At 44.7% G+C, this 17,148-nt stretch overlaps 1 protein-coding gene across 1 annotated transcript in view; it reads left to right on the forward strand.

The window, feature by feature from the left end:
• Window positions 1-216: 216 nt before the first annotated feature.
• NXN (nucleoredoxin) overlaps window positions 217-17,148 on the forward strand; it is a 101,568-nt gene continuing 84,636 nt past the window's right edge. Inside the window, exon 1 of the mRNA XM_073315592.2 lies at window positions 217-604. Within this exon, the coding sequence (XP_073171693.1) occupies window positions 287-604 (318 nt within the window). The 5' untranslated portion in view covers window positions 217-286. The remainder of the gene's footprint in view (window positions 605-17,148) is intronic.

The following is a 17,148-nucleotide window of genomic DNA, read 5'->3' on the forward strand; positions in this document are numbered from 1 at the left end:
GGGGTGCGGCTGGCGGGAGCCTGGGGGGTGGGTGCGTTTGCTCTCCAGCTGCAGGATCGGGGTGGGGCATTTGGGGGCCGTGACCGGCAGGCTCCGGGGGCGGGCGGCCAGCGGCCCCTCCAGGCTCCAGGGGCCGCGGTCTCGGCCGTCCGGCGGCGGCGGGCAGCGCTGCGCGGCAGCGCCCCCTGGCGGGCAGGCCAGGCGCAGAGCAGGGCTCGGCTCTGCCGGCGCTGGCTGCGGCTCGCTCGGGGCTGGCGGAGCGGAGGCGGCCGGCGGCGCGGGGGGCATGGCGGGCGCGCTGGCGGAGGTGCTGGGCGAGGTGCTGGTGGCCCCGGACGGGGAGGAGGTGGCGGTAGCGGCGCTAGCCGCCCGCGGGGTCTCGCTGGTCGGGCTCTACTTCGGCTGCAGCCTGAGCGGCCCCTGCGCGCAGGTCGGCGCCAGCCTGGCCGCCTTCTACGGGCGCTTCAGGGGGGAGGCGGCGGCGGCCGGGGCGCAGCGGCTCGAGATCGTCTTCGTGTCGGCGGAGCAGGAGCAGCAGCAGTGGCAGGAGGCCGTGCGGGCCATGCCCTGGCTGGCGCTGCCCTTCGCCGACAAGCGCCGCAAGGTGAGAGCGCCCGGGCGAGCCGGACCGGGCACCGGCCGGGGGGCCGGGGGGGGCCTGAGGCGAGGGGGGGACCGGGCACCGGCCGGGGGGCCGGGGGGGGCCTGAGGCGAGGGGGGGACCGGGCACCGGCCGGGTCGGGGACGGACTCGGGGGGGGCAGGGTACCGGCCGGGCGGGGGGGGACGGACTCTGGGGCGGGGGGGCAGGGCACCGGCCGGGGGGGCTGAGGCGAGGGGGGGACCGGGCACCGGCCGGGCCGGGGGGACCGGGCACTGGGGGGGACCCTGAGGCGAGGGGGGGGACGGACTCTGGGGCGGGGGGGCAGGGCACCGGCCGGGCCGGGGCGGGGGGGGCTGAGGCGAGGGGGGGACCGGGCACCGGCCGGGTCGGGGACGGACTCGGGGGGGGGGGGGGCAGGGTACCGGCCGGGCGGGGGGGGACGGACTCTGGGGCGGGGGGGCAGGGCACCGGCCGGGGGGCGCAGAGGCCCACGGACCCCGAGGAAGAAGGGGGGAGAGGGGCGGCGGCCGCCAGGGGAAGGGGGCTGGGGCGAGGGGAGTCGGGGCCGGCGCCGCCTGTCGGGGAGCAGCCCCCGGGGGAGAGCAGCCGGCTCCCAGCGGGGGCTGCGGCCTGAGCTCTGTCGGGAGCCGGGTCTCCGTGCGGCTCTTGTACTGCCCTGAGGGGACTCCTGCGGCCCAGCCTCCTGCCCCCTGGCCCGGCGGCAGCCGCTCTTTGGGGTCCCCGTTTTGCGGAGCCGGCCGGCCCCCGCGGTTTGGGACCCCGCAGCAGAGCCCTGTCCAGGTGGGGCTGCAGCATCCTGCGAGCAGGTGCCCTGTCCTGGTCCCCCTCTCCGGGGTGCAGTCCGGGCAACCCCCTGCATGGGAGCTGAGAGCCGGCCCTGGGCCCTGGCATGCCCCGGGGTGCAGCTGGCTCTGGGGGAGAGAAGAAGTCTCTGCCCTTCCTGGTTCACTTCAGACGTGGATGGGCCGCTTGCCGGGAACTGCTGTGGGGCTGGGCACTTGTACCAAGAGCCCTCCTAGTTTTGGCTGCATCTGCTTTAGGGTCAGTTGCAAATGTGACACCACCATAATGGTCTATGGGAGTTCATAGAATATCAGGGTTGGAAGGGACCCCAGAAGGTCATCTAGTCCAACCCCCTGCTCAAAGCAGGACCAATTCCCAGTTAAATCATCCCAGCCAGGGCTTTAAGTTGCCTGCTTTAAGCTTCACGTCTACCTATGTGGGCTTTCAGGAAGGGAGGAAGGGATCGCTTCTTTGTTTCCCTTTGTACCGAGATGTGGCAGGAGGAGGGTAGGGTGACGGAGTGATTTCAGTGCCACGGAGGTGACCCAGGCACTGGCGCATCCCTCAAAAGCCCCTCTTGTTAGAGGAAAATGGAACTCGCATATAAAACCACAGTTAATGTTTTCACAAAAAGAAAAGGAGGACTTGTGGCACCTTAGAGACTAACAAATTTATTTGAGCATAAGCTTTCATGAGCTACAGCTCACTTCATCAAATGCATTCAGTGGATGCATTCAGTTTTGCATCCCTACCGTTTTAATGCTCGAAAATCACTGTGCTGTAGAACATAGCATACGATTTCAGTATGGTCAGTAGAACATCCCACAGCATTTAGTGGGTGAGAAACACATCTGAAGTGTAAAATAGCATTTATTAAACTCCCAGTTTGTAGGGTTTGAATTTGTGGCTGCAGACAAATTGTCCTAAACGTTTAGTCAGTAAAACTGGTTGACACGCTCATAGTCGTGACCCTAGAGTAATCATCTGAATGACAGGTTTCAGAGTAACAACCGTGTTAGTCTGTATTTGGAAAAAGAAAAAGAGTACTTGTGGCACCTTAGAGACTAACCAATTTATTTGAGCATAAGCTTTCGTGAGCTACATCGGTGCATCCGATGAAGTGAGCTGTAGCTCACGAAAGCTTATGCTCAAATAAATTGGTTAGTCTCTAAGGTGCCACAAGTACTCCTTTTCTCATCTGAATGAGTTATTTGTAAGGTTAGACAATACTTAAAATTGCCCATCACTTTGGCACAGGGTTGCTCTTCAGACTCTGGGCTTGTCGATACACAGTCATACCAGTTTAAGATATGATTTCAAACTAGCTAAACTGATGCCAGAGGCTATGTGGATACTCTTGGTTTAGTTTAAGCCAGACTTATTTTGCCTTAGCTGAAGTGGATTAGAAACCGGTCTCAGCTAACCTGAGATAAGAATGTCCACACAAGAGATTGCACTGGTTTAACTAAATTGATGCATGTTTGTGTGTAGAGAAGGCCTTGGATAAGTCGTTGATATGTGGGAATTACTAATGTATGTGTATAATATTTCACAGTTTCAAAGTACTGGTGGTGGTTGGTTTGTGATGACTTTTATGATCCTTCTAGAAGAAATAAGTCAAGGTTAGATGGTGTTTATAAAAGGAATGTTATGTTTTTTAATACCAAGGCCTGCTGCTGATTTTGCTGTGTTTAAATCAGATGTCAATTTATAAGCCATATCTAGGAGGAATGTGTAAATAGCATTTTATCAAATTGCATAAATGTGAAAAAATAAAATCCACTGCCCTTCATTAGGGGAGTGGGACAGAATCTTTGCTTGCACAGAATTGAGGCTGTTTATGTTTTTCATATATAAGCAAAAAGTAAACTTTTCATATGTGGTGTGGGAAGGGGAAAGGGAAGGAATTATGATGCGGGTGTTTGCAGTTAGAAAAGTCATTATATAAAAATGGTATTTTCTTGATAAACATCTTAGTTCCTGGGTGTGTTTGACAGTGAAGTGAGCAGATACAATTTAGTGTTAAAAATCCAGGCCCCAGACCTGGAATTTGAGGCACATGGGCAAACAGTGTTACCTCTGTGGGGTAAATTGACTTCACTGGGGTTCTGTACAGGTTTAAGGGATCTGATTGCAGGACTGGGCCCTTGGTTATTGTTAGCTTTACAAAGCCAATTCAGCTCCAGGGATGTGAGCGGGATTCTATCCTGAATTATGAATTATCAACAAAAACATCAGCTGGATTCAAATGATGATAGTAATTACCACTGTTTATTTAAGTGCAGATGAAATACTTGATGCTGTACAAGATGCAGACAGTCCCTATCCCGAGCAGTTTAATCTAAAAGACAGACAAAGATCAGAAAATAAGACACTGACAAACCCAGAGGCTGGAGTTTGTGAGAGGCAGTATGGCCAAGACTGGATTTGAAGATTCTGGTTTGAGTACGCAGCACTGTCAGATAAGAAAATTTGCTCTTTACAAAGCTAAAAATATTATGCTCTGAAATTCATTGAGAGCGAATGAATAAGAAGCCCTGCAGTATCATTTGTAGGCATCTTTTTAGACTATAACTACACCTGAGTATCTGAAAGTTATGGTTATTTCTGTGCCCTGTGATGAGAGGCTCCTCTACACTAGTGGTTGTGTACTCTTTACAGAAGAAAATAATAAGTTTGTGCACTTTGGAGTGGGAGCGGGTTCCCAATTGAAGATTTCCATCTGGGCTTTGATTAAAATTCTTACCTATAAATTCCAGATTAGATTGGATGCCTTGCAGCTCAGACCAGATTTCAAATCTCTTAAAGGTGTTTGGCTCCAGGGTTGAAGTTCAGTGTTTGGATTCAGGAGCCCTCTGTCACCATGCACCTGGGACTAAACAGCCTTCTCCTATCTCCGCTAAGGGTCTCTGAATTCCACGCTGTCTGGAGTCTTCTCTGTTCTTTAGGTGAAAGTTTCATTGTAAAGAGAAAGTCCAGTGGAATCTGGGTTGCAAGTCTGATGCCCTCTTCCCAAATATAATTTTATGCGTGTTGGGACCTAGAATTTTGGTTTGTGCTCATCTGCTGTCGAACTTGTCACTAAGGTCCTGATCCAGCAAATGGATAGACAACAGGCTTAACTTGATGACTGAGTAGTCCCATTGAAGTCCCCAGTTCTTGCACGTCAAAGTCAGGGGAACTACCTGTGCTTAAAGCTAAGCCTGTGTGTGTGTGCGCGCGCGTGCAGGATCAGGGCCTTCTTTAACAAGATGGAGTGGGAGGGCAACTTCATCCTTTAGAGAAATGGAAGTTCCAATTCCCATTCCAATTTTTGAAAAGTTTTCTCTAGCATCAGCTTTTCCAGGCAGTTTGCAGCTCCTCTTTCTATTGGTGCATGAGAGGAAGATGGTTCCAATTAGTAGCTGGCATTTCCCTACAGAAAACAGAATTTTTAGCTGGTGGGAATTACATCTGGCATATTTTCTTTTTAAAAAAAACAAAACAAAAAACAATTCCCCTTTAATATATTTAGGTTTTGGGGGAGCTGTAAAAGTGGGAGGTGGCATTGACTTGACCTCCCATCTCTTAGATTGTGAGAAAACATTAAATAAAAAGATTACTGGATATGAAAATCTTACCCCAAGAATCCCTGAGCTATTCTGGCTTGTCTTTGTGTGGCATGTAAAGTAATTGAAGCTTGTGCTGTATATTTTCAAAACTAAACAGATGTGATGTAGCGTTGGAGAAAGTTTAAGCTATGGCTAACGGAGAATGTACTTGTAAGTTATAAGGGCAATTATGACAGGATATAAAATTTCTAAACAGCAGATTTATAACCTCTAGTTCAGATGGTTAGAAGTTTCCTGGTCTAATTGGTGGGTTTTTAAATAGTAGGTTTAATGATATGACTCATCCAGAAAAGTACAAACTTTCTGTTTTTCTCATAAGTATCATTTATTACAAGGGCCCGATTCTACACCAGTGGGAGCTGAGGGCACTTAGCATGTGTTCAGCACCTTGCAGGCCCTAATTTTGTTAGAAAATGTATGGTACCGTGACATCTGGAAGCCCCAACTGAGATAAGGGCCCATTGTGCTAGAGGCTGTACGAACATGCAGAACAAGACAGCTGTATAGGCTTGGCAGACAAAGATAATTTTACAAATGTGGAATGGAGGCACAGAGAGATTGTGACTTGATGAAGGTCATACAAGTATGTGTGGCAGAACTGGGAGTTGAACCTGGACCCTCTGAGTCACAGTCTGGTGCCTTAGACCTGAGTCTATCCTCTTCATGGGTAGTTGACTCAACTGCCAGGGTTGTAAGGTCTTTGGGGCAGAGACTGTGTCGTGTTCTATAAAGCCTGTAACACAGCTTCAGCTGCTCACAAATAATAATAATAGGACATCTAGGGTCCTGGTTTCGTGCTCATTAGAGAGATTCCCTGGGGTCTTTTCTGAACGCCCAGGGTGGACTCATTATATCAGTACTAGTATTGCTACGGAGATGGGTGCCATGTAAATGTGCATAGTAATTAGCATTACATTTTGATCATTGCTCAGTGGGAGAAGAAAATAGTTGTGGTAAAAGAGGTTTTTTAAAACATTTCAAAAGATCAATGCCAAGTTTCATCTTACTCTTACATTTAAATGAGATCAGGATCAGACCTTGTTTGGTATTTGTACTGAACCTGATGTGTTCATCAGCACTATCCATGTTGACTATTAACCAACAGTGTTAGACCTATATATGTATGGAATTAGAATGTGCTTGCTGGAAGAATCTTGTGCCTTGTAGTGAGCTTGGCAGAGATACAGAAGATGCCAAATTTTCTTTTTAAAGTTATTGTTGTTGGAAGGAAAATGCTGAAGGGGTTTTGTGGGGTTTTGTTTTTTGGCTTTTAAGTACAAAAGAAACATAAAAACATGAAGGGGCGGCAACCAGTGGTGAGTTTTTATTTTTCTGTAAAGAGTCTAGTGTATTTGTGTGTGCTATAAAATAATAATAACTAATGATTGTAAGGATAAAATAGCACTTGTGCAGTATGCCAGACAATATGACTGATCTCACATAGGACAGGTTGTTGCATAGAATGGACAGTTCATAAGGAAAAGAAATGGGGCTAAATGTGTGTGTTTTGATCCATCCAAGTTGGGTGGTTGGTAATGACTGTGAAACACACCTATGGTTCTGGATGTTTACCGCTTATACATTTAAACAAATTATCTGTCTTGGGTACTTATCCAGCCCCTGTAACAGAGCACCGACACAATCTTTAATCCTCACAACATTTTAACGTTGTTATCACAGTGCCCTGGTGGGGAAGTAGCATTATCCCATTTTACAGATAGGGTACTGAGTCACAGAGAGAGTTGCCCAAGGTCACATGGAAAGTTTGAATTGGAGCAGGACTTGAATTTGCATTTCCCAAGTCCTAGGTTTCATCAAACCAAGGAAGTCCTACAGCTGCCAGCTGTAACATTTATAATCCTTTGAAGTCAGTTATGTTCTTATGTGAAACTTCTGGATTAATTGTAACTGGAACAAGCCATTTTAACTGTGGCTACGTGAATATTCCACCCCATGTTGCTAAGGTTATTCTAGAGCAGCTATCACCATAATTACCGAGGGTGCCTCTAGCAACATTCTAAACGGAACCCAGAAATTGCGTTGGGTTCTTTTTTCTCGACAGTAGCCATTGCTGCCTGTCCTTGGGATAACTGGAATAATACCAGGTTAATACCAGTCAGTCTTGCACAGATGTTACATAGTGGCACATGCATTATCTAACCCTTTATCCCCCAAAGAAACAAAGCTGAACAATATGGCTGAAATATTTGACAGTGAATGAATTTTCTCTCATCTTAAAAAAAGTTGAGTGCACAGAAGAGATTGCTCCTCCCATCATAAATTTCTAACACATCATTAATAAATATTGAAAACCTCACTCCCCCCAGCACTCGAATTCCTACACCCCCAAAATCAAGACATAATCTCAACCCTGTGTTATTGGTAGCAGTGGCATGGCTGTATCTAGGATACCAGGCACTCTTCTTCTATTACCACAATAAGTTAATAGTGCTAATCCTGCAGTTATCAAGGATATAACATTTGGTGCTACTTGCAGCAACAAACTGAATTTGGAGAACATCAATATATAGCAATCATTGTCTTTCAAGCAGGAAATGTAAGGGTGCAGTGGAAATCAGCAAACGTCTAGACATCGGAAGACCTTTAGATTCTGAGCCATAGAATGTGATATTGTGGGTTTGCTCAAGAATAAAACCATTATGTGCTTTGTGTATTTGGGGTCTTTAACTTTGAATAGACATCCTTCAGTTAAGCTTTTGGATAGCTGTCGGCAGCTGTTACTAATTGATTTGCCTTCTGATAATGATTGGAGCTACTGAGTGGAACATAGGAGAGAGAGATTGGTCTGTGTCTTTGTTTTTATTTAGGGGTTTTGGTTTAACATCACCCTGTTATCTGTTTGCATGAACAGCTGCTGAGTTTTGGAGAGTTGATTTACAAACAGCCTTAATTTCCCACTGTCATACAAGGCATTGAGAACCTCCAGTAATGTAAATGTTTCTCACATGGGTACATCTGTAAATGTGGACTCATGACTGGACAACATCCTCCCAACTACTCCACCTTCATCATCCTGTCCTTCATAGAATCATAGACTTTAAGGTCAGAAGGGACCATTATGATCATCTCATCTGACCTCCTGCACAACGCAGGCCACGGAATCTCACCCACCAACTCCTGTAACAAACCCCTAACTTATGTCTGAGCTATTGAAGTCCTCAGATCATGGTTTAAAGACTTCAAGGTGCAGAGAATCCTCCAGCAAGTGACCTGTGCCCCACACTGCAGAGGAAGGCGAAAAACCCCCAAAGCCTCTGCCAAACTGCCCTGGGGGAAAATTCCTTCCCGACCCCAAATATGGCGATCAGCTAAACCCTGAGCATATGGGAAAGACTCACCAGCCAGACACGCAGGAAAGAATTCTCTGTAGTAACTCAGATCCCACCCCATCTATCATCCCATCACAGGCCATTGGGCATATCTACCACTAATAGTCGAAGATCAATTAATTGCCAAAATTAGGCTTTCCCATCATATCATCTCCTCCATAAACTTATCAAGCTTAGTCTTGAAGCCAGATATGTCTTTTGCCCCCACTGCTCCCCTTGGAAGGCTGTTCTAGAACTTCACTCCTCTGCTGGTTAGAAACCTTCATCTAATTTCAAGTCTAAACTTCCTGGTGGTCAGTTTATATCCATTTGTTCTTGTGTCCACATTGGTACTGAGCTTAAATAATTCTTCTCCCTCCATGGTATTTATCCCTCTGATATATTTATAGATATCAACCATATCTCCTTTCAGCCTTCTTTTGGTTAGGCTAAACAAGCCAAGCTCTTTGAGTCTTCTTTCATAAGACAGGTTTCAGAGTAACAGCTGTGTTAGTCTGTATTCGCAAAAAGAAAAGGAGTACTTGTGGCACCTTAGAGACTAACCAATTTATTAGAGCATAAGCTTTCGTGAGCTACAGCTCACTTCCTCAGATGCATATCGTGGTTTTCCATTCCTTGGATCATCTTAGTAGGCCTTCTCTGTACCTGTTCCAGTTTGAATTCATCCTTCTTAAACATGGGAGACCAGAACTGCACACAATATTCCAGATGAGGTCTCACCAGTGCCTTGTATAATGGTACGAACACCTCCTTATCTTTACTGGAAAAACCTTGCATGCTGCATCCCAAGACTGCATTAGCTTTTTTCACGGTCATATCACATTGGCAGCTCATAGTCATCCTGTGATCAACCAATACTCCAAGGTCCTTCTCCTCCTCTGTTACTTCCAAGTGATGCATCCCCAATTTATAACAGAAATTCTTGTTGTTAATCCCTAAATGCATGACCTTGCACTTGACATTTCACTATTAAATTTCATCCTATTACTATTACTCCAGTTTATAAGGTCGTCCAGATCTTCCTGGATGATATCCGAGTCCTTCTCTGTATTGGCAATACCTCCCAGCTTTGTGTCATCTGCAGACTTTATTAGCACATTCCCACTTTTTGTGACAAGGTCAGTAATAAAAAGATTAAATAAGATTGGTCCCAAATCGATCCCTGAGGAACTCCCCTAGTAACCTCCTTCCAGCCTGACAGTTCACCTTTCAGTGTGACCCGCTGTAGTCTCCCCTTTAACCAGTTTCTTATCCACCTTTCAATTTTCATATTGATCTCCACCTTTTCCAATTTAGCTAATAATTCTCCATGTGGAACCATATCAAATGCCTTACTGAAATCAAGGAAATTAGATCCACTTAGTTCCGTTTGTCTAAAAAATCTGTTACCTTCTGAAAGAAGGAGATCAGGTTGGTTTGACACGATCTACCTTTTGTAAAGCCATGTTGTATTTTGTCCCAATTACCATTGACCTCAATGTCCTTAACTACTTTCTCCTTCAAAATTTTTTCCAAGACCTTGCGTACTACAGATGTCAAACTAACAGGCCTGTAGTTACCTGGATAGCTTTTTTTTACCTTCCTTAAAAATAGGAACTATGTTAGCAATTCTCCTGTAAACTCAGGGGTTGTACCGTATGACTGACTGATTAAAAATTCTTGCTAATGGGCTTGCAATTTCATGTGCCAGTTCCTTTAATATTCTTGGATGAAGATTATCCGGGCCCCCAGATTTAGTCCCATTAAGCTGTTCGAGTTTGGCTTCTACCTCAGATGTGGTAATATCTACCTCCATATCCTCATTCCCATTTGTTGTCCTACCATTATTCCTAAGCTCCTCATTAAAGACCGAGGCAAAGTATTTGTTTAGATATTGGGCTATGCCTAGATTATCCTTAAACTCCACTCCATCCTCAGTGTTAAGTGGTCCCACTTCTTTCTTTGTTTTCTTCTTATTTATATGGCATAGAACCTTTTACTATTGCTTGTAATTCCCTTTGCAAGGTCCAACTTTACATGGCTTTTGGCCTTTCTCACTTTATCCCTACATGTTCTGACCTCAGTAAGGTAGCTTTCCTTGCTAATCCCTCCCATCTTCCACTCCTTGTAGGCTTTCTGCTTTTTCTTAATCACCTCTCTGACATGATTGCTCATCCATCTTGGTCTACAACTCCTGCTTATGATTTTTTCCCCCTTTCTTGGGATGCAGGCTTCTGACAGTTTCTGCAACTTTGACTAGAAGTAATTCTAGGCCTCCTCCGCCTTTAGATCCACAAGTTTTTCAGTCCAATCCACTTCCCTAACTAATTTCCTTAATTTTTTAAAGTTAGCCTTTTAGAAATCAAAAACCCTAGTCACAGATCTATTTTTGTTTATCCTTCCATTTAGTTTGAACTGAATTAGCACGTGGTCACTCAAACCAAGGTTGTCCCCTACAACCATTTCTTCTATGAGGTCCTCACTGCTCACCAAAACCAAATCTAAAATGGCATCCCCTCTTGTTGGTTCAGCAACTGCTTGGTGAAGGAATCCATCAGCTATCACATCCAGGAAAATCTGAGCCCTATTATTATTATTATTAGCCCTTGTCCTCCAGTCTATATCTGGGAAGTTAGTCTCCCATGATCACACAATTCATTAGTATTTACTACTTTAAAAACATTAAAGAGGTCTCTATCCATATCCAAATTGGACCCCGGCGGTCTATAGCCCACCCCAAGCACTATCCCAGGGGAGGCTCTCGTAGCTTTGTTCCCTAATGTGATTTTTGCCCAGACAGACTCTGTCCTATCCATTCCATCACCTCTTATTTCTTTACAGTCTACCTCGTCATTGATATACAGTGCTACTCCACCACCTTTGTCTTTATTTCGGTCTTTTCTAAGCAGCACAGACCCTTCAATACCCGCACTCCAGTCCTGACGGCTATTCCACCAGGTCTCTGTTCTCCCTACAATATCTGATTTCACTTCCTGCGCCAGTAGCTCTAGTTCCTCCATTTTGTTGCCGAGGCTCCTCACATTAGGGTACAAACATCTTCATTTTTGCTGTGTGGCTTCGCTCACATTCTGTACCTGATTGGGCACAGACATTCTACTGTCAATATTACCTATTAGATTGGTATGTATGCTGCCCTTCCGCCTTATGTCCATTCTCCTACCCATAGCTGTATCCTTTCTTATTTCGTTTTCTTCCATCTCACAGAGAAAATCTGGCATGGAGATTACCTGGGCATCTCCCACGAATTCCTAGTTTAAAGCTCTCTTGATCAGTTGTTCCAGCCTCCATCCTAGAAGTCTATTTCCCTCCTTACTCAGGTGAAGTCCATCCCAAGAGAACAGTCCTCTGTCCATGAATGCTTCCCAGTGGCCATACATCCCAAAGCCCTGCTTACAGCACCACTGCCTGAGCCATCTGTTGAGCATCATCATGTTGTCACACCTTTGTTGCCCTTCTGTAGGAACAGGCAGTATCCCACTGAAGATCACCTGAGCCTCGATTTCCTTAAGCGTCTTCCCCAGCCTGGCAGTGTCTCCCTTGATACATTCCAGCAAGAATCTAGCCGTATCATTTGTTCCCACTTGAAGGATAATCAGTGGATTCTTTCCCGGTCCAGTTAGGACTCTCCTCAGCCTCAGGTCCACATCCCGTATCTTAGCACCTGGCAGACAGCACACCCTTCTGTTCTCTGGATCAGCTCTTGTTACAGGCCTGTCTAGTCTTCTCAGTAATGAGTCCCCAATCATGTAGACCTGCCTTTTCCTGGCGATGGTGCGATTCTCCAGTCTATTCCCTGTTCCATCTGGCTGCAAGTCCTCTTGATTGCTAATGTCCCTTGCAATATCAAGAATCTCACCTCTTTAGGTGGAGCAGCAGAGTCCATTCTGAATTCTGGTATGGCAAGGGCCATGGTGTGTTAGCAGGCAGGAAGTGGCTGAGGGTCAGGGGTTCTCTCTGGAGAGGGAGCTAGGTAGGGGTCACGTGTTTCAGCACCTTTCAGGAAGTACCTGATGGTGACTGAGAGGTGTGGAGTCACAGCACACCACCTAGAATCCTCTTAGAATGTTGGTCATGTACTCCATTGAGTAAATATATTACCCCCCCCCCCTTTAACGTGCAGCTTAGGTGCTGAAGGGTAGAAAGAAGTGGGTGTGTAGTGGGAAAAACAACTAATGAGAATGTAAATGAATGTGTTTTGGGTGGGAGGCTGTTCCTTATTGTTCCTTCTCCTTACTTGCTTTTCCTGCTACATCCCCCCCTTTCTTGCACTGTTGGATTGCAAGTTACACTTCTTTTGCATGTCCACTGGATGCTAAAGAAAGAGATGTAAATTACATGCTTTGCTCACTTGTTTACTGATCACTTTATACCATATTTATGTGTCTTTACCCAGATTTTTCCATGGGGGTTGTGCCGGCCTAACCTGTGTTCAATTAAGAAACAAGAACTTAAACAGCAACTCTTAGTTCTAATGGAACGTCTTCAAGTGTTTAATGACAACTGATGTGGTGTCATCTGAATATTGAGTTGTGGGTGCTGGGCGAGGAGGAATCTCTTCAGTGAAGTGCTTAATCTTTACACACACAGAAATGAAACATTATTAAAGATGCTCCCTTTGGGCACACAGTGTCCTGAGCATTGGCTCTTGTTTGCCTGGGTTTTATTTTTCTCTTCTGTTAGTATGAAAATGGGGCCTCTCTTAATGTGCTCCGTGGCCAAGAGAATACAGTCTCTTTTCTGTTTTAAAGAAAATAAATTTAAACTTTTGTGCTCTAAGGCAAGGGAAAGGAACTCATTCTTATTCTTTGTCATGGCTGAAGTGATAAAATAAGGCTAACAGTAATATGCCAATAACTCCGGAACATGCATGCTGCATTTTAGGGACGCCACCCATGGCATATTAATAGAGGCTCACTGTTGAGGTCACAGAGTAACAGCCGTGTTAGTCTGTATTCACAAAAAGAAAAGGAGTACTTGTGGCACCTTAGAGACTAACCAATTTATTTGAGCATAAGCTTTCGTGAGCTATAGCTCACTTCATCGGATGCACCGAATGCATGTGAGCTGTAGCTCACGAAAGCTTATGCTCAAATAAATTGGTTAGTCTCTAAGGTGCCACAAGTACTCCTTTTCTTGTTGAGGTCAGTAGATAAGAAATGTGACCTACTTCTCTTACACATTTGCAAATCTTGCTCCATAACATCTTTTACAACAAATATCTTTTCACTATTTAGGTGGTTTTTTTTCTTCCTTCTTCTCAAAGCAAATTTAAAAAAAAAAAATTTGTGCAAGAAGGCCATCCATCATATGACACACCCTACAATAACAAATGGTTGCAACGATTCAGGATTCATAAGGTGACTGGTGTGCAAAGCCTGGCAATAGTGAGCCACCCTCTCATAACAAGCCAGTGAGTGCCCAGTTGTGTGCGCGTGAGCAGTCATATGCAAGCTAGAAGTCACGTGTGGTAGAGACAGATTTCAGGCTCAAGACAAAGGGTGGAGTTTTATAAACAATAATTAAATCAAGGTTTATACAGTTATGAAAAATACAACTGTTTTCAGTATAAACCATGATTTTCAGCGGCTTATAACTTTGCCATTTGAAATCACATCTGGCCGAGACCTGGGGAGCAAGCGGTCAGTCCAGATGTAGGATGTCTTTAACAAAAGATTTTGTAAATCATATAAGCAGCTTTTGAGTTTCAAAGTAAAACACACACACACACACACACAGAGTCACTCTCAGCTGCTGTCTGACTTGGTATTTTTGGTGAGGGGCAGAGGGGCTGTGAAATTTTTGGATCATGGAGACGTATATTTTAAAATAGTGCTCCTTTCCTGGCATGAGGACATCCCAGTGAATGACATGGTGGTAGCAGCACCAGCAGGTGGTTGTTGTTGCTTTGTTCCGTGATTCTGAACAGAGAAATGGGTGATGTATGAAGGCAGCCAAGAGATGCCTATGTGCTGTTTTTCATTGTGACATTTTAATCCAGATGTGGAGATGACAAACACATTTTTAAAAAATGCAAAGTTGATGATTTTGTTTGGTTTTCTCAGTTTGCAGATCTCAAGATTTCAACTTTATTGAGATTGCATTGGTTTATCACAGTTTATTCCCATGCAATTATTCCTGCAATTAAATCCTATCAAGTGTCCACCGGTATGGATTTGGTTGCAGAAGAAGGGCCTATGGATGAAATCGTGGTCCCACTGAAATCAATAGCAAAAATCCATACTGACTTTAATGGGGCCAGGATTTCACCCTATATCCAGCCATATGCTGCTTTAGTTCTTCTACCCAGAGGCAAAACTGTACCTTAAATATCTTGCCTACATGCTGGCACTGCGTTGTTTTCCTCCAGTAGGCTATCACAGAGAATATAGGGCCCGATCTAAAAGCCCCCCATACTATGATGAAATAATAAGCATGCTCTCTGGTTCATAACTGGTAAAAAATAATGGAACTTTAACTACTGTTACACACAATCAAGTCCTGTAATGGAACCCTGTGGCTTCTGTGGCGTTCGGGATGAAAGCTGGCATACATTTTGTATTGCCTTAGGGTCGTGACTTTTAAACTATAGCCCTAAATTTTTGAGCAATTTTAATATGAAATACAGCAGATTTTCTCTTATTTTAAACATTTGAGGCAAATATCTAACATTACCATCTGTAGTACTGAGAGAGCTTCCACAAAGTGTTTCATTGTTAGCAGACACCAGTTATGAGAGAATCAAGGAATTTTTCTGCAGTTCGGTATTTTGATGCTTCCTCTTGAACAGGCTTTTAATGTTATAAAGCAGCCTATGGTAAGGTTAGCTAGCACTGTTTGGGTAGGGTTTCACTTCTTTTGCATTTCATCTGGGTGAAATTCTGTACTTTGCATTCTTGTTTTTCAGCAAAGTCCTCAGCATGGAAACTGGGGTATGGTTTTAATCTGTGTAGTCAGAAGATACTGCATTTTTTTAGTGTGATCAGATCAGGACAGCTCCTTCCCCTTTCTTCCCCCCAGATCAAGACCGCTTCAGCATAACACTCATCTGTTACTCGTTGCTAAAGTTTTGATGTGAAATCTAAAGACATGGGCAAACTGAAACGCTTTCAGAGGGTAAATGTGATGTGGCCAGCTGAACTCTGAATTCAAAAGTGTGTTTGACCAACGCTTGTCAACGCATTTTGGATAGTTAGAACTTCTCTTGTGTATGAGACACATGTTCTCTTTCTCTCTTTGTCTCTTTTTTTTCTCTCTCTCTCTCTCTCCTACAACCCCATACTCTCATTCTCACACCCACATGTTCTGGACCAAAGTTCCAAGGAAAATATTCCAAAGTGATTTTTAACTACTCTTCAAAATGCAACTTTGTCTCCTGTCAGCTGTGTGGATTTATGTTTGCTGCTTTGATTTGGCAGTTAACGGTTTGTCATTCTTTTAAAAAGCTTACACGCTATGGGAATTTGTGATTTTGATGCTTTACAAAGTAGAGATGTTGAATTAACTGCAGCTTTGAACTCTCCAAGGATAATTTCAGACCTCCTGCTTTCAGTGGGTAACAAACTGACTGCTGAGCTTTTAGGTTGGATTAAATATTGAATAACTAAGACTTTATAGTTTGCCTTTTTTAACCAGTTCTATAACACATTACAGCACAATGGAATGGATCTTTGAAATTTTGATTGAAATGTTTGTTCTCTACATCAGTGGATGTCTTTGTCTTAATGCCATCTCAACAGGAGAATAATTAGGTTGGAAAGCAGACAAAGTAGAGTGATTTCAAATATTGTAAAACTAGTTGAAATTATTATCATTACTATTATTTTTGTATCTATAGTCTGTCTTGAGTTCTTTCTTTTGGAATAGATTGCATTAACCAGCATTAAAGTTTTATACTACTTTAATCAGAGCACCTCTGATCTGTACAAACTTCAGTAACATCTCATAGCTTTCTGAGAGGTAGGTATTATTACAGCCATTTCACTGAGGAGTAACCTGAGGCGCAGAGAGCTAAGGAATGTGCCCAAGGTCACACAACAAAGCCATGCCATTGCAGATAATAGAACTCTACCTCAAAAACCCTATATTTTAAATAGACAAGACTGATACAGGGAAATTAAGTGACTCAAGATCACACAGAGACTCTGTTGGGGAATCTGGATTTAGTTCCCAGTTCTGGACTGGGACTTCCCAGTTCAGCGCCAAAATTACAACATTATCCTTCACTTCTGGTTTGTTTAGCTCCTGGGAAATGAGGCGCAGGTATTGGTGTCAGCAATCCTCCTTAGCTAGATGTTTTTTGTGCAGGGCATCCCTTGCCTGCTTTTGTGACTGGTGCTGTGGGGAACATTAGAAGTCCTGAAACCAGATCTGCAAAGAGCATGGGAAAACATGGCGAGGGACAACCTGATTCGGAATTAGAGAACAAGACCAGATAGTGGCATTTGGTGAATGCTAAAGTGGGGGGAACTTTACTCTTCTTAATGCTCCAAGAATATCACGCTCTTTCCTATAATACAACTTCCTTTTGGTGCTACATCTTCCAGCTGGCTCTCCAAACACTTTAGAGGCAGGTAACACAGTTGCAGAGTTAAAACAGTAGCAGAGGAACTAAAGCAGTGTGGCAATGGAGAAGCTGAGAAATGAGCCGATGAGGTGGAGAAATAGACATAAACATACTAAATTCACTAATGGCAGAGAAGTGGGGTTAATGAATAATGCATATGGATGTACCCCTCACTACAGTGTGAATACCCTGCGTGTTTGCCCAACTATAAACTAGT

This window comes from Lepidochelys kempii, chromosome 17 (genome assembly GCF_965140285.1).
Source record: "Lepidochelys kempii isolate rLepKem1 chromosome 17, rLepKem1.hap1, whole genome shotgun sequence".
Classification (NCBI taxonomy): domain Eukaryota; kingdom Metazoa; phylum Chordata; order Testudines; family Cheloniidae; genus Lepidochelys; species Lepidochelys kempii.